Source organism: Centropristis striata, chromosome 4 (genome assembly GCF_030273125.1).
Source record: "Centropristis striata isolate RG_2023a ecotype Rhode Island chromosome 4, C.striata_1.0, whole genome shotgun sequence".
NCBI lineage: Eukaryota > Metazoa > Chordata > Actinopteri > Perciformes > Serranidae > Centropristis > Centropristis striata.
The window spans coordinates 8,631,103-8,653,212 of NC_081520.1; the positions used below are offsets into that span (position 1 = coordinate 8,631,103).

A 22,110-nucleotide genomic window follows, 5' to 3' on the forward strand; every position below is an offset into this window, starting at 1 on the left:
AAATCTCTTAAATCTGCAACTTTTTTTCCTGTAGATTTGTCACTTTAATCTAGTAAATTTAAAAAAGTGTCTGTATGTTCTTTGCTAAAAGGCCGCAAAGTATTGAACATTCTGGTGTCTTTCTGGGAGGGGAGGAACTCGCTTTGGTGAGCGAGTTCAGATACTTGGGAGTCATCCTGGACTCGACACTTTCATTCAGGAAACACATCAAAAAAGTGTCTAACTCTGTGAAATACAATCTGGCAAATTTCAGACAAATCAGGAATTCATTAACAGCCAGTGCAGCTTTGATGTTTTTACACTGTATGATCTTCTCACGCATAGACTATTGTTTAACGAGCTGGTCACTGGCATGTACAACAGCACTCAAACCCATAGAATCTCTCTATAAAAAAGCCCTAAAGACTCCTTCCATATCTGCAATTTTTAAAGTTTACATAATTTTAAAACTTTCAGATTTGCTTGTTTTGTATACAAGAGTCTCCATGGTCTAGCTCCACCACCGCTGAATGAATTTATAAAGAAAAGGACTCTGGGAGGTGTGAGCACCAGGGCCTGTGCTAGAGGAGACTGTGACAGTCTTCCCTCCACAATAAGGGAATGTCCCACTTACTCCTATTTTAAAGGAAATCTGAAACAATGGCTCAAATCACATCAAAAGTGTGACCACTAACTGGACTTGAGACGACTTGAACATTACTTTTTATTGCATAGTTATATCCTGTCTGGGTCTGGTATGTGTTGTGTTGGTTTGTGTGTGTTGTCTCCTCTATTTGTATCTTACCTATGTACTGTCTTTTATATTTGTATTTACTTTTAATTTTTTAGGGACTACGGATGCAAACTAGCAGCCTTGCTATTATCCGGCATATTTACAAAGATGTTTATCGATGTTCATTAATGTGCACTGTCTGTCCCTATCCAAAAATATCCTATTCGTATTCGTATTCGTAAATTTGCAACTTTTTTCTCGAAATATTACCTGAAGTTACCAAATATAGTTCTTTGCCCGATGAAGGGTTAACAGTGATGTTGAATCGGGCTTCTCATCTTTTGTACCCTCTGCTTTGTCCCTGTAACAACATCATTTCTGAGGACTGCAGGATAACAACTTGCTGTCAGTGCAGCTCATAGCAGTGACAGTAGAGTCATTTTAGCAGCATGGGGCTCTCGTTACAGAGGATTGAAAGGAAGAGCCACTGGGGGGAAATTAGCCAAATAATCCATTTTGTATAGCAGCCAATAGCTGCTCTGGGCTGCTCCTACACTCCTGCTACAAATACAGACCTCATAGATATGAAGAGACATCTGGACACATCTGAGGGCACTTAGAAATTCAGAAAGAAGTTATTGTGTGGAGAAGAAAGAGAATTGGCATGAGTGCAAAATGTGGCAGTCTAATGAGCCATGGTCTGCTGGTATTTCAAGAGTTTCTTGTTAAAAGCCATCTGCTTTCTGGTCATTTTATACATACTGCTTCAACCACTTTGGTAGTTTGCTTCCAAGGTTTATCAAATGAACATCACTAATAAAAGATAAAAATCCTCAGCATGTCATGCCAGTAAGGCTACCACCTTACCATTCACAAGGACTGATTATTTTTACTTTTTTCAAACCAGACATATTTATATATAAACCAACTAACTAAACACCATGGCTGAACCACCACACATAGTCTAGACGGATTTCAGAAAAAAGGCCTTCTATAAGAAGTGAGGAGCATTTACAGGTACAATTCGGGAACCGGCCCACCTTACATATTTCAAGGGTGCTGATATATATATATATATATATATATATATATATATATATATATGCAAAATACCAACTGGAACATTTAAAAGTGATATTGATTGAATATTTATGTCGGCCTTAAAAAATGACACAAATAATGTTTAATTTCACCTTAAAAGTTAAAACGACTGAGCAAGATGGGCAATTTGGCCGCCATTTTGATATGCAAATGAGAAGGTAAAGTAGGCCGGTTCTTGACTTGTACCCATAAATGCTGCTCACTTTCACTTTTTGGACAATTCCGTCTAGACTACGAGTCTGAAACCACGTGAACGGCCCGGATTTCCGATCACATGATCGGCTCGAGACATCCCTACTGAGAAGCATTGTTAAAGTCAGCAAAGGCAGAACATGGAGAGATCAATGCACACTACCATGGGGAACAGAGCCACAGTGTGACATGCAACGGATGAACACGGAGCCCGACTGCTTTAATAGACCTGCAGATGGCCTTACACCGTTAGATATTAACTGGGTCACAATTGTCAAATTACAAATTCTGATGAGTGGTTCTTTATGGCAGTGGTTTTCAAAGTGGGGGCCGCGGCCCCCTCGGGGCCGCCAGGGGGCGCTAGGGGGGCCTCAGAAAATTGGAGGGAAGATGAGAAAAAAAAATAAAAAAAATAAAAAAAAAATTATTTTTTATTTTTTTATTTTATTTTTTTAATAACCATTTGTCCTGAACCGTACAATACGTAAACTGCCGTAATCGTCGGATTCTCAAGTTCAGCTGCAAATTCGGCATGACGACATCATAATCTGTGTAGACCGTTGTTATCAAGCTGCTCTGCTCCTCAAGCTAGCGTGTAGCTAGCTAGCGCAAAATGGACAGGTTTTTGACAACAAAAAGACCAAAGGAGAAGACCAACAGCCCTGCCGTGGAGGACTCGTTTTTTTGTAGCATTGTCGGTGGGTTTGGGGGTCCCCGGCCAGAAGCTAATGCTATTTGGGGGGCCTTGGCATGGAAAAGTTTGGGAACCCCTGCTTTATGGGACTGAAACCTTCATTGAATATAGCCTATTAGAAGTGTAAATTGATTAATTGAATGATTGATCTGTTTTGTATTTCAATTTGTGTCTTATCTTCTGTCGTTTTGGTCAACATTTCTTTCTGCAATATCATTGTGTTAATGTTATTACTTGCAAACACGTGTTGGTTGGTGCCCAGCCTGTACAGTGGTTAGTTTATTAGAGCTTTTTTTTTCTTTTTTACTGAAGACAGCTTAAATTATATGTTGATTGTAATTCAATGATTGTAAATATTGCTTTCTTTTATTGTTATTAGTTTTTCTTTTCTTTTAAAATGAATAACAGAATTATAATAATTTATTGTGAATATTGCTTTCCTTATCTTGTTATCCTTTTTTTCTGATGCTTGCTTTGGCAATATATACATTGGTACGTCATGCCAATAAAGCCAATTGAATTGAATTGAATTGAATTGACAGCTTCCTGCTGCTGCTGGAAACCAGGTTTAAGAGCGTTTAAGAGGGAAAAGTTTGCTGGAAATCCAAAACAGGAAGTCAAAGAGGCAACAAAGCTTTGTAGATCTGCAATGCTGTGACAACTTTTTTTCTTGTCTTCCAGGCTGCTGATCAAAAACGGTAACAGCATAGACGGAGCTGCCCTGTATGATTCATATGAAGTGGAGTATCTTCCCAATGAAGGTCTACTCAGCACGTCCAAGCATCTCTTTATTGAGCTGACGACAGATGCTACAGGCACATCTACTGGCATTGCCATCAGATACCAAGGTAAACACTGGAGCTGTGGTTTCAACGGTAGCAAGACACAATCTATCTCTTCCTCCAACATAACAGGGAGAAGTTTATATTGAAAGCACCTGCAAACATTTCACTATAAACACAACATTCAGATACAGAATGCTCAGACAGATGGTAAGTGGAACTAACTGAGAGTATTTTGTTACAAAAGAATGTGGGGCAGTGGGACTTAACTTGCTTCAAGTCCCTGCATGGATGAAGTATGTAGACTGGTTGCTGGAGAAGTTCATTTCACCTCCTGGCCATTGCCCAGGTGAACTTATGCTACCTGTACACCAGAAGACTTTGAAAAGATTTGGAAAGACTCCTGCAAGACTATCAGCTCACACCTGCTCACATCTGAAGACAAGTGTTTAGAGTTTTTAGTCCCAGCCTAGTCTCAGACTGAGATCCTACAAAGACTGTGAATCTTGCAGGGTCACTATTTACAAGACTACAACTAGATTCTTTTAGCATTTTTTTCCTACCATGCAATGTTTGTGTGTGCAGTGGTTTGTGTTGGAAAAAAAGAAAAGAAAAGAAGAGAAGACGCCACAAAATGCCCCTCACAAAGCTGAAAAGGGGTTTGTGTTTTTCTGACATGAAAAGTTGACTATTTTACAGTAAAAATAGACAAGAAGAATAGATAAGGAAGAATAAAGGAAAGGAAAATTTTGAAAATAATTCATGATATACATTTATGTCCTATTTAATTATATTTAATTCATTTGTTTAATAAGAATAATTATACTTATCAGCTCTATCAACTTTCATTTAGTCAATCACACATTAATCATCAATTATTTATTACTTATTTATGTATACATTTATTTATACATTTTAACTGGGTCTGCTTACTATTCTTTTTACTATGAAACAGCGCCCCCAAAATCCCGCTTGTGGCCGTAAATATATTATATCTCTATATTTGTATTAAGGACTGAGCTTACTAACATTATTGTGATGTAACTTTTTCCTGTCGACGTGGTTTTACTGGCCGGTCTGCTCATCTATTGGTTGTTGATTGTGTTCCGTCACTGCGACTTGCGATAATATCAAACACGTTTGATATGATCTCAAACCAAAGACTAGGAAAAGACTGATATGAAACAGCGCAGATTACTACCTTACACTTAACGATCGGGATGACGGGAGCGCGCTGTGACTCCAGTAAGACTCCTAGATTTACTAAAGACTTTCAGTTTTTAGTCTGGGACTGGGAAAATCGTTTGATGTAAGCCCAGCATTAAGCAAGGCACCCAGCTACAAACTGTTCGGGGCACCTTTCCACGGGCTCTGACATCTCTTCTTCAATGCATGTATCAAGGTCCTGTTTGTGCATGTCGACCTTTGAGTGTACTGTATAAAACAGAGTGAAGAACATAGAATTCCCCTTGGAATTAATAAATGATGTCTTTCTTAAGTTACTAAAACTGCATGCTGTAAATTATACGACCAAATAATCCTTCAAATGTAACCAAAATACATGGCAAAATGGTCTATTTAAGTATTTTAATGCTTCTTAAATCCTTATAAAATGTACAGCAACAAGACAATTTAGCATCTATACTGAAACAGGGATGAAGAATCTTAACAAACTAGTGGGAACATTAGCCTCAGAGATCATACATTTTTTAATTGCATTTCACAACAATCCATTTGAGATTTTCAATAAAAAACAAAAATGTCAACCTCGTGGTAGTATCGTGAAAGAGTATTAGAGAATTACCAAAGTCAGAGGGATTATCCTCTGGGGACCATGGATGTCTGTGGTAGACCAACAGACCGACCAACACTCCAATATGCCATCACTAGAAACATCCCACAAACATGGCTAAATATCCTAATATGGTCATAGTGAAGGTGACTTAAGAGAAGCAGAAGGGAAAGCAGCATTCATGGCTCAGTGTGATAGACTGAGACTGATGCCATGAAATATTGCTCTGTTTTAACCTTGATATCTCTTCAATGCAATTCTGGCACAGGAGAGTAAAACACATTTGTCTAAAATACTCAAAACCAAAATGCATTTTTCACTTTCAATGCTGCCTTAATTGCAATTTTTGCACTAAACACATTATAGGGTGCATTTAAAGGCATCATAACCAATTGAAAAGTACCTGTCTTTATTTATTTAGGCTTTTATATGTGTTGCTTTTGTAGTCATTTAATGGAGGCTGTCAGTAGATTTCCCCAGTAAATCTTAAAGCTTCTTCATGCTTTTGCTACCTGGTGCTTCGGAATGAAAGAATCCAGAGGAGTCTTTCGGTTATCCAATATTAACTTGCATCTTCCACCAGTATAACATTATAGTGTATATGAGAATCTATATGATTTATTTTACTGTAAGTTTCATCTAATGGCCAGGGTGATATATCACTTAGCCTCTCTTATCTTTTGCCCTCACATTTGCCTCAGCACTTACCATCAGATTGTCGGCTCTTCTCTCGTCCGTGTGGACCACTTAGAAATACAATCAGTGTAATCTGCTTAGGCCTCTGCTTTACTGACGCAAATGGGATTAAGTCCAAAGGGAGCAACGGACCTCATTATGGCCATTAACAGGACATAATACTGTTCAGCTCGTCTCTAACAGATTTGATGGTTCCTCCTTTATCCTGAAAACCATTCCACCCTATTGAGCAGCTGTCCTCATTCATAGCCATTCATTTAGCCAGTTCTAACGGCCATTTAGGTCTTCTTCTTCTTCTTTCTGCCAAATAATTGAGACTTTTTTCATATTTCTGAAATTCATGATTTCATCTTACACTATATTTATTGCATTTGGTCCTTTACTAATTCTAAAACGTAGCTACAGTACTGTGTTCCTGACAGAGTAAAGTTATGCGCATTGTTCACAAAATATGTAACAAACATCTAATTTCAGGTATTTAAATTGTGTGACTACTTTTCTATCAGTGGGGGTAATGTTTATATACTGATTAGTTTTTATATGCTAACATTGAGTTTGGACGGTGTGTAAAATGTTAATAAAAACAGAATGCATCAAAGCCAGAATTCAGAGTGTAAGTTTGTAAAAACAAAAGTTTATCAGTGTGAACATTAAATATAAATATATTTGTATACATTTTTCAATTATATATATATAAATATATATCACAAAGTATTGGCAAATATTCACATTCTGTTTTATTTACATTTTAGACAAGTAGTTATAAAGCAAATCGTACTCTTGAAACTGAATTTTTGTACCAGATTTTATTAGAATCCATCCAAAATAGCAATTTCTTTCGGTTTCAGCCAAACAAAGTAATGTGTTTAAATTCACAAAGCTGTGTGATTAGTCTTCATATCTTTGCATATGTTGTGAAATAGTACTCTTTGTTATTGATTTCCTCACATAGAAACATCCAAATGAGTGAATGATCCCTGACACTTAAGCTCTATATTACACTAAAATAAGACATATTACACAGGGAAACTGAGTGTGACACTAGCCTATTGAAAATGTACATACAACACTCAGGAGAAGTCGGTAACATCACTTGAAAACTTGTTACAAAGACCTAGGGCTGTACAATATCTTCCTAAATAACGGTAACAGCAGAACTGTAAGGGGAAACCCCACACTGAGGTAAACACTTGTCTTTACAAAATAAAATAACCTCATGGCTACAAATGTGCCACCTAAAACAGTTGATCTTCTAAAAATAAACAGTTCAGAAAAGTTCAGAAAAGTCCTTTTGTTTTGGTTTGTACCACAGCTTGACATATTTTTTTTATCATACTTTTTTTTCTTAGTATAGCTTTACTGGGAACCAGGGGTGTTTAAATACATCTCATAACAAGCCCAAAGTTTGTGCAAATGCAAGATGATTTAAAAAACCCAATGAAATCAAACAAGAAACAATTAAATGTGTGGAGTAAAAAGTAATCTTGTCTCTTCGCCATATAAGTGTTTGGGATGCTAATTCATCTGGCACATGTGTTCTCATCGTCCCTCCCACCACTATGTGTGTGTCTTTGTTTACCACAGCCTTTGCAGCAGGCCACTGCTACGAACCCTTTGTGAAGTATGGGAACCTGACCAGTAGTGACAACACCTGGGCAGTGGGAGCTGTGGTGGAGTTTGCTTGTGACCCTGGCTATACTCTGGAACAGGGATCTGTCACCATTGAATGCATGGACCCCAACAATCCCCAGTGGAACGAGACCGAGCCTGCCTGCAGAGGTCTGTATGGCTTTGAATTAATGAAAATAGTTACCCACACAACACACACACACAGTGGGCCAGTATCTCACTCAGGGACCTTTCAGTTGGACTTTCATCAGGTTGATTCCAACTTTACTCACTATGTGTGTCTGAGTCACACAAGCATATAAATGATGATAAAATTAGATCAGACGTGACCTAAGAACAACTTATGCTTTAGGAAACAAATGCAGTAAAGTTAAACCAAGGGCAGGGAATAAGTATGGTGTGGACGCAATTCTCTGTAATTGTAAATAAAAACATTTTTTTTAAATGCACAGGGCCATTGTTGGCCGTATTTGCTTTGGGTATCGTTAGTCTCAGGTTCAGTTGCTGTCAAATGAGTTTGGGCATGAAATTTAGTTAAAAGAGCCGCCCTTCTCACATTCAAGTAGATAAGACACCAGAAAAAAAAAGAAACAATTTTTTTGACATATACTGTTGGTACCGGATGTGCTGCCAGATTCACTATCCAGTTTTTTCATTATTTGATCAGACAGCTGACAGTTCGAACCCCGACCGTCGCAACCTATGTGTCGAAGTATCCTTGAGCAAGATACTGAACCCCAAATTGCTCCCGATGCTGCGTTCATCTCACACTACCATTTAGGGTACCATTTAGGAGTCTGAGTCTGTAGTGTAATGCGCTTTGAGTGGTCGCAAAACGATTAGAAAAGCGGTGTATAAGTGCAGGTCCATTTTACAATAAATAATAACTGAATGTTAATTTACTGGTATTCAGTGCACAATAAGCAAAATCTGCATGTACATTTTGCATAAATAATTAGTATAAAAGCAGCATTATCCTGTTAAATCAGCAGTAAAGGACTTTAAAATGTTTTTTTTTAATTACTACAGTTTTAGGATGTAAAAAATTTTCTGTAAAGATGTTGTCATATTAACTGTTTTTTTCCCAGGAAATATTCTGGTAACCACAGCTGCCAGTTTTTTTCTGTAAAAACAACGGGACATTTTTACAGTGTATAAATCGAATTGCCTGTCTTAATATCCATGGTTGTGTCTGTGTGAATATCCAGCTGTATGTAGTGGCGAGATCACAGACTCAGCTGGAGTGGTGCTGTCTCCAAACTGGCCTGAAGCCTACGATAAAGGCCAGGACTGTATCTGGGGGATCCACGTTGAGGAGGACAAGAGGATCATGGTGGACATTCAAGTGTATGTATACACCTTCCACATGTGCAGTTTGATCTCCCCACCCTTTGCACTTAGGTACACATGAAACCACTTTATTACTAACCACCTCCATGTGACTTTCAATCTCATCATCACAAAACCCACTTCATCTCCTGTGCTTACACGTGCACCAGTCCTCGGCTTCAAACAGCGCCACAGAAGCAGTTTGAAGATTACAAAGAGCTACCTCGCCATGACTGGTAGAACGCATTAAAAACACAACACGCTACTAATGAAAGAACGCTCGGCTTGTGAATGAGATGTGTAAGTGCCACACAGACAAAGGTTAATTAGGTGCAGCGGAGGAAACTAATTATATCAGGGAGGGTTTGTTTGCCAGTCCCCCACCACCAATGTTCTTCTCAGCTTCCAGCCCCCCCCCCCCCACCCCTCCACACACAGAGTCCTATACACTGAAAAAAGTATAACCTAAAAAATCTTGTCCAGATATCACATCTAAAATATTTGACTTGATAGAATCTAAATTGAGTAACTTCTTATGACCTGATTATTTTATGTTGATGTAAACAATAATGCTGCACTTGACTCAACCTTAATTCAAACCTTAAATTGAAATATTCAACCTTGATCCAAATTATTTTCTTAACATTTTAGTTATTGACCCAAACTAATACATTTAAATTGAACCAACCTAATATATTCACTTTTTTTTTTATAAATGTTTTTATTCATTCGACAGGCAAAAGTACATACAGTGAGAAATAAAGACTTTTTTTCTTTTTCCAAAAACAAAAAACAACTTTTACAACTGTTACAATTTTAACTGAATTAATGTTTGCATTGACACCAGTTAATTAATTTACATGTACCCAAACTATATTATTCACATTTTATTTGACTTAACTAATTTTTGTTTCCCACCTTATAAACTCTATAAAAAAAGACACTTGGCCAACAGATTACATTAAATGTATTTATTAATCTTTAACATATGCAACATATGACATACACGGTCTGACTGTGCAGTGCGCAGTGCTTTCAAATCAAACTAAAAATATTACCTGCAGGTCATTAAGAAGAAAAAAAAACTTGAGAGAAATCAAAAACTTTGTTTTGAGTCCTTAGGACGTATGTTTAGTTCAGTATAAATCAAACTTGATGTCTCTAAATGCAAAAAGAATGAGTTTTACAATCAAATCAACAATTTTATCCTCTTTTAAATGTCAGTTATTAGTTTGAATGAACAACTGCATGTTACACTTTTTTCAGTGTAATGGCTGCTGCGTGGAGGAGAGGGTGCTAGTGTACAGTATGGGAGTGCGTGTTTCCTGTGATTGCGGTGCCAAGGAGGAGACACAACAACACAACCTGCCGTGTCAGAGCTGATAAGTCAGTCAACCGTAGAAAATCATTTGCCATTTGCAAGCAAATTGAGGAGGGTTAATTTGCATAGGTTGCATCCTAAGCTCTGTTTTCTCTTTCTCTCTCTCTCTCTCTCTCTCTCTCTCTCTCTCTCTCTCTCTCTCTCTCTCTCTCTCTCTCTCTCTCTCTCTCTCTCTCTCTCTCTCTCTGAGCAGCACCTGGGCTCTTGTTGTACTTTAAGAAGGATTAATTAATCGCTTCCTCTGGTTTTTGAAAGGAAGTCTGTCAACATAAGTAATTGCTGCTGTTCATTAAGCAGAGCAGGTGATTTCAGTGGAAGTGAAGGTATCCTTTGAAAACAGACTACAACCTAACTGAAAAAGAAGACAACATGACGTGTCATCCTACTCATCCTACTACCTGCACATTTTTTTAAATTTGTGAATATGGTAGTGTAATAAATAAAGATGTAGTGTTATGAAAGATGACTAGATCTAGCCTCAGTGACTTCAAATCTAGACTAATCTGACCAAATGCACACACACACACACACACACACACCAAATGCACACACACACACACACACACACACACACACACACACACACACACACACACCTGTTGTGCACGACTCTGCATTATAACCTTTCAATAAAAATGTAACTTTTAATTTACGTGATCATGGTAATCCTCTACTACCATTACTTGCTTTGTGTGAGGACAGAAATAAGAGATATAATATATAATATATAATAATAATAAGTATGCATATGTTATTAAGTTATTTGTTGGACTGTGTGCATACAATATGATTACAGGTGTTGTATTGCCTGTTTAGCATGAAAAATAATTGGAAGAAACCACTGTGAAAAGTTGATCCAGATTACTACACTGATGAGTTAAAGTAATACTAACTACTAAGTTATTTAGACTAAACAGTTGCCAGATACTAACAGGCCAACATATGATGTTTGATTGTATCCTATTGTATTTGGTTTTAATGTATTTCTAATCTTATTTTAATTTTTATTTAACAAATTGTATGATGAGTGCCTTGAAAGGCGCCCTATCAAATAAAATGCATTATTATTATTATTATTATTATTATTATTATCATTATCATTATTATTATTATTATTATTATATACTAAATGTCATTGTCCTGCACCCTGCACAGTGCTCACTTGGCTGGCTTCTTGGAGCTGGGCCCAGCTACTCCCTACTGTGTTGCCAAATTAGAAACTAGATCTTAAGGTATGAGGGTACAATACATTGTCAATCCCATTCTCAACAAAAAATAACTGCTATAATTTGCTGCACACCACTCTCATGCATCCATATCTCTACTCTCATCAGTGTCTGTGCTCTGACATGCTCACAGTAGATAAGACCCACCCTCTTGACACTTGACAACCAATCAAAGATGACAAATGGCAACCTGTGGCTCTGACAAATAGCAGATATTATGTAATATAATAGGCAAATTGCCATCATATTTCCAGAAAGCACTTGTGTTCCCAGAGAAAGATCCATTTCAGTTTAGTTGATTCCACTTGAGATGGGTGAGACATGTCCCCATCCTTTGGCAAAATCTACCATAATTTCTCTTACTTCTTTCTGTAAAGCCCTTATAACCAAGCTCAAAGAAGTTTCACCATGCACTCAGTAATTAGATTTATAATCTGCAATGAATGATCTGTGGATACTTTGGCCAGCGTTTTGTCTCTCAGGTTTCATACAGGCTTGTCTTCACCTCTGCTTAGTAACAGTTGTTGGGGCCGTTTGCAGCTTGAGAGGAAATCTGAGATGGGCACAAATACACCAAAAAGTTGGTTCATTTGTTATTTTTTGTTTCTTATTTGAAAATAAACTTACATATTAAATAATGTATGTCTCTGTATCTCAAATTCACATTTTGATATAAAGGTGCCCTGTTGCTTTTTCTTTTTTTAACATTTTTAAGATAGCAGATAGACAAGAAAAGGGGTATGTAAGGACTAAGCCTATTTGAGCTGCGAGGCAGGGGCATGTCCAGGGAGCGGGCTGGCGATGGCCAGTTGGAAAATTTAAGGTGGCACTTTCTTCACGGACACAGTGATGCTGTTAGGTGTGGTTGCTGGTTACTGAGCATTGGTTCTGGCACTGCATACGTGAACAAAACGAAAGCATTTTCTTAAGCCTCATTACCATATATCTCTACCAGTAAAGTTAAAAACCAGTTTTAAAAAAATCGAATTAATTAGAGGCTTTGTAATTAATTAATTGCATTTTAATCGCATATAAATATTTGACCTGAGAACAGTGAGAAGTTGTTTTTTTTCACATGGATTTTAAGTATACCATTGAATAATGACTGAATACATAAGCTTAAGTAACAAAAATATTGTTTATTTTTGTTCAAGTCCAACAGACCAGTGCAATTTTTGCCATTAAGTGTAGCAATAGCATATTTAGAAATATAGTACATTTCAGAAATTCAGGTAGCCTATAGGTAGGTAGACCTTCTGTAAACTATAATACACAATACTTTCAAGTACATTCAGAACATTGGAAACCCTGACTATATATATATATATATATATATGTTCTCTGCAAGTGCAACAATATAGGCCATTTGGATAACATTATAAGTTTCCGACACAGTCAAAATGGTTCTGTGTGCATTGGTATCACATGCAGAGAGTAGTGACAAAACGTTGGTACATGAAAAGTTGAGATGAGAGCGTTTTGTGCAGCACTTTCAGCAGTGTGCCAAGTTCATTCCTTTGCATAACCTAATTTCAGCCTCCTGGAGTCAGGGCTGTGACAAAAGTAAAATCATCTATTCGGTGTTCATTTTTGTATTGTGCTGATAAGCATTGCAGCCTTTAAAGATTGTTTGTGGGGATTCCATTGTGTGTATTGAGTGTGAGAGCATCTGTGTGTGCAGGGATAAGATGTGAAAACTTGAGGTGCCAGCACACTATGGTCCGGTTTCCCAGGGAGCGCTCATGGGAATATACCAGAGCAGAGATTTCCACAGAGAGAAGTCTTCTAACCTAGTATAAGAATTCTCACTGTCTGAACATATGTCTAGCAGGTGTCTTTACATGAAGCTTATCAATAGCAGCTGTTCTCCCAGAGCCCTCAGGGTTAGACAATGTATAGAGATATATGAGGCCTTTAACAATGTCCCTGGGTATTGGTTCCTCACGTTCCACTGACACCTGTGCACACATGCACATATCTCCTGCTCCATCTGTGTAATGGCAGGAGGGAACATTATCAGGGTGTATCAAATGACTTTTATGGATGGCCTTCAAATTAAAGAGGAGGCAGTGAAAGGTTTGATTATAATGAAAGTGAGGGGAGTAAAATTAATAAAATCACCTCTCTTTCAGCCACAAAATATAGACTACTGTCCACCGCTTCTGGATAGAAACAAAAACATTGCCTTTGTAAATGACGGTAACCGTTAAAGTGGTTATTAGACTGTATTTTAAAAAGAACTATCCAACTCACATGTCCTTACGATGAATGAGGATGTCAGTTTGTTGAATGCCCTCACCGATTCATTTAGTGATTCATCCTTTTTGTTGTATCCAACACGACTCATATTATTAATAATAATGTCCTACATCTCACAGGATTCTAGTCATTTTTTATGTAAATGAAACCACAAAGCAAGTGTGACAGTGACTGAAAGAGTTCAACATGGAAACATTATACATTAGTTTAACAAATCAGGTTTGACACTGACGATATTTAGATTTACAAATTCTAAGAAAATATAGGACTACTTGACAAAAGTTGTAAATACCACTTTGTAAGAAAAAAGAAAAGTTTATCAAATAGTTGCACTCCTTCCCAATAATTAAATAATTACAACCAAATTAACATATTAGCATTTAGTGATGGTTGAAGGAATTTAGATTTATTTTCATAGAAGAGGTTGGCATGTCACTCATAATATACAACATTAGCCATTGACTCAGGAAATATTTGGGATATTAAAAAAAATTCTAAAGTTAAAGCTGCAACAGGACTCGGCAGGCACTGCCAAGCACTTCCACAACCACCATCTCTTTCCGTAAATATCCATATTGAAGTGGATCTCGTGGCTTGGAACAGGACATTATAGTATAAAACATCTTACTTCCTGTTGTCGCTTTGACTTTGTATCAATACTGACCTGTTACTGTCACCACGCATGAGAAGTCTGGGGCAGATTGGATAGTGTATTCTGAAGGTAAAACAGCTTCCTTCATGGCGAGTACTCGAAATTCACTGCGATGCCATGCCCACATACTTAAAAACAAAACAAAACTGGAAGCAAATTTTAATCACAAAGGTCATGGGATGATACTGACCAAGTTTGAAGCTGATTGGTTTAAATCTCTAGGAGGAGTTTGTACAGAGCCTGGAAATGGCATACGATTTGCTCATTTAATTCAAGATGGCCGACTTCCTGTTGGTTTTAGGGTATGGGTCCAAGAGGTTTTTTTTGTGCGTCTTTGTATGTTACATCTGCTTACAAAATTTTGTTTGTCTAAGTTAAACTAGCTGCGAGGGCTAAGTTAAAAATTGCACTATTTCTATATGCCAATATTGATATGTTGCTGTTGCTTTCCAAACTTTTAATTGGAAAGTTCTTAAGATGTTGCTGAGCAAGTTTAAAGTCAATCAGGTTAAAGCTCTAATAGTCGAGGAGTTAAAGTATGGAGCCTGGAAATGGCCGTCAATTTGAACATTCAATTCAAAATTGAAAAATTACACCTATTAAACTTATTTAGGTTTATACGGGTTCAGAACATTAATGTAGGGCTTGAAGTCTGAAGTCAATTTCCATGCTAAACCATGTCTCATAAGTTTCTGTAGCAGTTTTTGGGTTGATACCATTTGTTCAACACATATGCTGCTCAATTAGGTCATGTTTAGCATACTTAGGGAAGCTGTACATCTTCTGAGGTCTTCTGGGTCTCTAGTTTGTCTCAGCTTTCGAGCACATGTTCATCATGTCTAACAGGAAAAAAAGAAGAAATCCAGAAAGTAGTTTGATTTGACATTGATATTTTAAGAACTATGATCACTAATTGATGTCTTTTGCAATTGACAGTTCACTTTATTGATTATTTTCTGAAATTAAAGTTATTATTATCCCCTAAGTTTGCGTATAGTCATTGTATTTCCTTACTGTTGATGATGCAACATGGTGGTTGAGACTGATCCCAAAGCAACAGTTTCCCAGGTGATGAAGCTCATTTGCAAAGACAAAGCACTGATGTGCAAAATTACAATTGTCTACATTTTGTACAATGTAGGGTCTTATTAGTTGGTTGAAACTGTTGATATCAGTTACATTTCAAATTTGTTACAAACTTATCAGAGTTAGATATCTGATAGATTTTAGCATACTCAACTAAACGTTGAATGAAAAAAAAGTGAAATTAACATGCAGGCAGTCAAATATTAAGAAAAGTTCAAACCATTAATTATCTTTCTCTATTTCAGACTTTCTGAGGGACAGAAATAGGAGATCATGAAGTGAATAGTTGGGGTAAAATGTGTCGGCAGCTGGTCCCAGGGGCCAGGCCAAACTCACTCCTGTTTTTTCAAATTGAACTAAATCAAATTAGTGTCAGGGAATGGAGGCTGTGATTGATTTTTCTCTACAGATGCACTGCAGAGTCGCAAAAAAGCCTTGTTTAGCTTAATCACAACAAATTTGATACCAGTCGACAATATTTCTCAATCTGCTTCGTTATCAGATCAGGTGAGAGGCTTTAGCTGTTAGCAATCAAATCAACATGGAACACAATGAGTTTATAGGGTGGCACACTCACTTTACTACACTTGTGAGAACCAGCTGCAGACATTCAGGAGGACAAAATATTTATCAAGGTGAGGCCACTTCCCTAGGTCTCACCTCTCATGGTGTGAGCATAAGAGCAGGATTTAGGGCTAACATTATGCTTTACTATAAAATCAACTTAATTGAAACCACTGACAGATCATGTTCAATAATATGATACAGAAAAAACGAATTAAAAGAAGGGAAGTAAGACTGAATTGTGGGTGTTGGAAAGCTACTTAGCTAAAGTACATACTAATTATGACAGTATGTTTTTTTAGTATATTTACATATGTACAGTAGGGAAATGAACCTGTTCACAATATATATACATTTTTATTTAAGTGAACCCGTTCACAATATCTTTGGGAGGTAGTTATATTAGATCATTCTGATGAGTTATAGACAGAACGCCCTTAAGCCCAGCCCCCATCGGAGGGGAAAATAATGAATCTCTCTCCACTGACTTTGTATTGAATGAAGGAGTTCAATACAAAGTCAATGGACTTTGTAGTTGTATGTGAAAGGTTAAAACTGTGTATGTGAGTGGTGAAACTGTGAATGTTAGAGGTATTTGTTGTGTATATGAGAGGGAGGAATGAATTACAGCCATACGGCCCCTCATAGTTGTGTATGGTAACTTGCAATGTCATGCAATTCCATGGAAAACAAATCAACTTCCTTTTACAGTTTCACCTTAGCATCTTTGAGAAATAGAAGGTACTTCACAGTAATACACTGTCATACATGATTCATTTTAATTACCCTAGGAGGCAACATGGTCTCACAGGAATCACGCTTAACTCAAAATCTGTGAAATAGCCACGGAATCACTCAAATTTCCATGAAATACACACGGATTTTGCTACAATGCAGAGTTCCTATGGGTTTGTGTCCAAGTCATGTGACTTTCAAGATTCTGGAAGAAATAAAGAAAAAAAACATGGCGGACAGTTCTCACATTTTTTGTGAAAAAAACAATATTTTGACTTTTTTTTCTGCATAAAAATGGATTTTGATTACATTTCTAGCGAGAAATATATGTTTTATTTTCCAAATATTCACTCAGTGAATGTACATAATCTTGTTGTCGCACGATCTCGCCAGAAAAACAGAGTTACACACTAAGGCCATTAAGATACTAATTGTGTATTTCAACATGGTAAAAAAGGTAGAGAGGAGGTGCTTCTATAGTGCTGCCTAATTCCCTGCATCAAAATTTGGGCTATTACAATTGTGAACCAACTACAATTAGGTTACTAAAATGAATGGGCATGACCAAAGATGTTTCCAAAGTATTTACCTCCTTGTTTGTACCTATATTTTACCTTTCTCCCCATATTTGTCACCAACATATTTGTGACCTAATTTTTAAGATTTACAAGATGTAAATCTTAAAAATTAGGTAGCAGCAGAAACTAATGGGCTGAGTGCAACAATATATACAATATTCAATGACTTCCAGAGTATGGAAGTAATGGAATATTAGAGAGAAACACGTGGAAATTTGGCCCTGGTTTACATTTGGGTCAGGTTATGTTCAGAACAGATGGTTACAGTACGGGTTTTAGAATTTATTCATTCAGTGGAAAGTCTTTACAAGTGTAAGGATACAAGTGCCAGTGTGTGTGGGGCTGAGCGTACATCTCCAGCTGACAGAAGACAAATGGTTCTGCCTGTGGAAAGAAAACATTCTCCACTCATCTGTTCACAACCTCACCCATATTCCTGACATTTCTTCCAGTTTTTGGTTAAAAAAAAAAGACTCAAAAATTAACATTTCATCCTCTGCCAGGCTTTGCAATGTGTCGATTCAATCCACGCCTCTTGAACCTTTGATTTTCCGGCATTCCCATAGTGATTAATAGCTCAATCTCAGGCTGGCTAATGAGTTTTATCATGAGCCGCTGGTGATTAATTAGCGACAGCAAAGAGCATGTCACTGCTTTATTCTGACTAAGCCATTTCTTCCATGCTCTAAATCTTCACTCTACAAAGAGATAGCTCAGCCCCAGGTGACATTTTTAAACAGCTTTGAGGTTTGTAAGAGTTCCAGCTTAACAGTCTATGGTCAAATCGGCACAAATACATTTGTCAGTAACACTGTGCTTATTCAGAGGGATGTTGATTCATTCATCTTATAGACAGGAATGTCAATGCTAATCACTGTCAACATATGATTGTTGTTCTCCTTGTCAGTCTGATTCATCCAGGAAATAGCATATCAGATGTTTGAGGAAGAGGGGGGTTGTTATTGTGGCCTTTATTCTCATATTTTTGTCCATACTGCTCATGTTTATATTTAACTTAACAACTATGTTTGAGAGGTTTTGGAGAGTACATTGCAACTCCGCTGATTTCACACACTAACATGGTGGTTTCTAATATGTTGTACTACTAGTACTAGTACTAGTACTACAGTTGTATATTGTCTACTGAGGATCTGGAGGGAGATAAAAAACAACAAAAACAATTTGGTGATGTCATCAACAGTATCTCAGCTGGGGCTTGGAGACAATCTGTGGTGGTATTATCCATATTAGAATTAAAACTAAATGTATGTGTTATGTTAACAAATGACCCATGTGATAGTTACATCAAGCTCCATAATTTTTTCCATAAATATAAAAGGATGTGAACCACAGGATTTCACATTCCTGACAATGGTTTACTCAAGAGCAAGGAAACTGGAACCATGCTGCCCTTCATGAACGATATAACTGTCCTTCTCAGTGATAAGTGGCCCTCTTTGTGAAATTACTGTCATTTTAAAAATGCAAGAGGTGTACCATTAACGTTGTGTCCTGTTACACATTTCTATGAGGAGCCGTATGGGCCATAATTCATTCTTCCCTCTTACATACACACAAAATACCTCTCACATTCACAATTTCACCTCTCACATTCACAGTTTTACCTCTCACATTCACAGTTTTACCTCTCACATTCACAGTTTTATGTCTCACATTCACAATTTTACCTCTCACATTCACAGTTTTACCTCTCACATTCAGTTATATGCCTCACATTCACAATTTTACCTCTCACATTCACAGTTTTACCTCTCAAATTCACAGTTTTACCTCTCACATTCACAATTTCACCTCTCACATCCACAGTTTCACCTCTCACATCCACAGTTTTACCTCTCACATTCACAATTTTACCTCTCACATTCACAGTTTTATGTCTCACATTCACAGTTTTACCTCTCAAATTCACAGTTTTATGTCTCACATTCACAGTTTTACCTCTCACATTCACAGTTTTACCTCTCACATTCACAGTTTTACCTCTCAAATTCACAGTTTTATGTCTCACATTCACAGTTTTACCTCTCACATTCACAGTTTTACCTCTCACATTCACAGTTTTACCTCTCACATTCACAGTTTTACCTTTCACATTCACAATTGTACCTCTCACATTCACAGTTTTACTTTTCACATTCACAATTGTACCTCTCACATTCACAGTTTTACCTCTCACATTCACAGTTTTACCTCTCACATTCCCAATTTTACCTCTTACATTCACAATTTTACCTCTCACATTCACAATTTTACCTCTCACATTCACAGCTTTACCTCTCACATTCACAGTTTTACCTCTTACATTCACAATTTCACCTCTTACATTCACAATTTTACCTCTCACATTCACAGTTTTACCTCTCACATTCACAGTTTTATGTCTCACATTCACAATTTTACCTCTCACATTCACAGTTTTACCTCTCACATTCAGTTATATGCCTCACATTCACAATTTTACCTCTCACATTCACAGTTTTACCTCTCAAATTCACAGTTTTACCTCTCACATTCACAATTTCACCTCTCACATCCACAGTTTCACCTCTCACATCCACAGTTTTACCTCTCACATTCACAATTTTACCTCTCACATTCACAGTTTTATGTCTCACATTCACAGTTTTACCTCTCAAATTCACAGTTTTATGTCTCACATTCACAGTTTTACCTCTCACATTCACAGTTTTACCTCTCACATTCACAGTTTTACCTCTCAAATTCACAGTTTTATGTCTCACATTCACAGTTTTACCTCTCACATTCACAGTTTTACCTCTCACATTCACAGTTTTACCTCTCACATTCACAGTTTTACCTCTCACATTCACAGTTTTACCTTTCACATTCACAATTGTACCTCTCACATTCACAGTTTTACTTTTCACATTCACAATTGTACCTCTCACATTCACAGTTTTACCTCTCACATTCACAGTTTTACCTCTCACATTCCCAATTTTACCTCTTACATTCACAATTTTACCTCTCACATTCACAATTTTACCTCTCACATTCACAGCTTTACCTCTCACATTCACAGTTTTACCTCTTACATTCACAATTTCACCTCTTACATTCACAATTTTACCTCTCACATTCACAGTTTTACCTCTCACATTCACAGTTTTTTTAGAGATATTCTTTGTGAACATAAAAGGTACTTTTTGTGAATGTAAAGGGTATTTTATGTGAATGTGAGAGGCATTTAATGTGATGTAATTGTTTTGCATGTGAGAGGGAAGAATGAATTTTGGCCCATATGGCCCCTCATACATTTCAAGTATATAATTATTCAAGTGGTATGTATGCATGTTTATGGTGAATACAGAGGTGGTGTTTGATCTGTAGGTTGTGACTACTTCAGTGTCTGCAAGAGAGAGTTTAAAGGTGAGGCCAAAAATGTAGAGAGAAAAGAGAGAGAGAGAACAGTTGTGTTAAAAAAAAAAAACCTAAATGGAAAACCCAAATGTCACTAAAATGTTTCAGAAGCTGGTTAAGCTGGACACTAGATACATATTTAATTCTGTGTGTCTTTCAGGTTGAACATCGGGAAGAATGACCTGGTGACCTTTTATGATGGAGATGACCTTACAGCTAAAGTTCTGGGTCAGTATGGAGGATCAAAGTCCCGATTCAAGCTCTACACCTCCACTGCAGACATCACCATCCAGTTCCAGTCTGACCCTGCCACCAATGTTTACGGCTATGGCAATGGCTTCATAGTCCACTTCTTTGGTAAGGCACAGATTCATTGCTCAGAGATAAGTCAGCCACCTCAAGATTTAAACCTCAGGACTCATTTATCAGAGAGCTTACATTTTCATGTAAACTATTCCATATTCAAGGGCCCTACAGCTTTAAGGCACTGACCTCGTATGGTCCTATTGTAATAATGCAAGCACAAGCCTATGTTAGCATGAGGACTGGAAGCAAGTCCAAACACCTAGTTTAGGTCCATGCAAAATTTAAAAAAGCACCTACCAACACCAGTCTCCAAAGCTCACTGACATTCTTGATGTATCTCATTTGTTCAATATGTACAAAAACAGAAATGTTAAAATGACAAATCCTCCAAATAGCTGGAGCTATTTCATAACAATGTAACACTAATTCATCTGTAAAAGATGTGGAGGGAGGAGGATACTGAATTCATTGGTCCATCCGACAGGCAGCAGATACATTTTTTCAGGACGTAACTCTCCAAAACATGTTAGTCAGCTTTGCGCCTTCTTTGGTTTCTTTGTTGTTATTCTTCAGATAATGCGAGACTAGTACTGTCATCATGCTTCTAGCTGGCTCAATTAGACTACCCACGTTCAGCTCTGCACTAATGCCATCCAACTTTTTATCTCAGTCTCTGTGAAGTATGTGAAGTATATTTCTGACGTGACCTTTTCTTTAATGATAAATATAAATAAAGTCTGATAATATTAAGTCTGTAGCAGTGAATTTTACAGCGTGTAGTACCCAGCTACAAAGACATGAGAAATATATATAGACATGTGGATGGATGGATGGAAAGAGAACAGGTTGCAAAGCAGCAGATTGGAGATTAAGACAGTAAAATGAAAAGTAAAATGGCAATATAAAAGAGTGGAAGTGAGAATTTGTTTTTTAAAGTATGGGGCCTAAAAATGGGAGCAATAAGAGGCTGTCCTTTGTGCTGCTGGGTCTCTGC

The 22,110-nt window shown here is 37.2% G+C and overlaps 1 protein-coding gene across 2 annotated transcripts in view; it reads left to right on the forward strand.

Moving 5' to 3' along the window:
- The window catches only part of sez6b (seizure related 6 homolog b), a 252,343-nt gene that overhangs the window by 206,876 nt on the left and 23,357 nt on the right, over nucleotides 1-22,110 (forward strand). For both annotated transcript variants that reach the window (XM_059330806.1, XM_059330805.1), the window contains exons 7-10: nucleotides 3,381-3,547; nucleotides 7,554-7,748; nucleotides 8,807-8,945; nucleotides 20,971-21,167. In XM_059330806.1, the coding sequence (XP_059186789.1) occupies nucleotides 3,381-3,547; nucleotides 7,554-7,748; nucleotides 8,807-8,945; nucleotides 20,971-21,167 (698 nt within the window). The remainder of the gene's footprint in view (nucleotides 1-3,380; nucleotides 3,548-7,553; nucleotides 7,749-8,806; nucleotides 8,946-20,970; nucleotides 21,168-22,110) is intronic.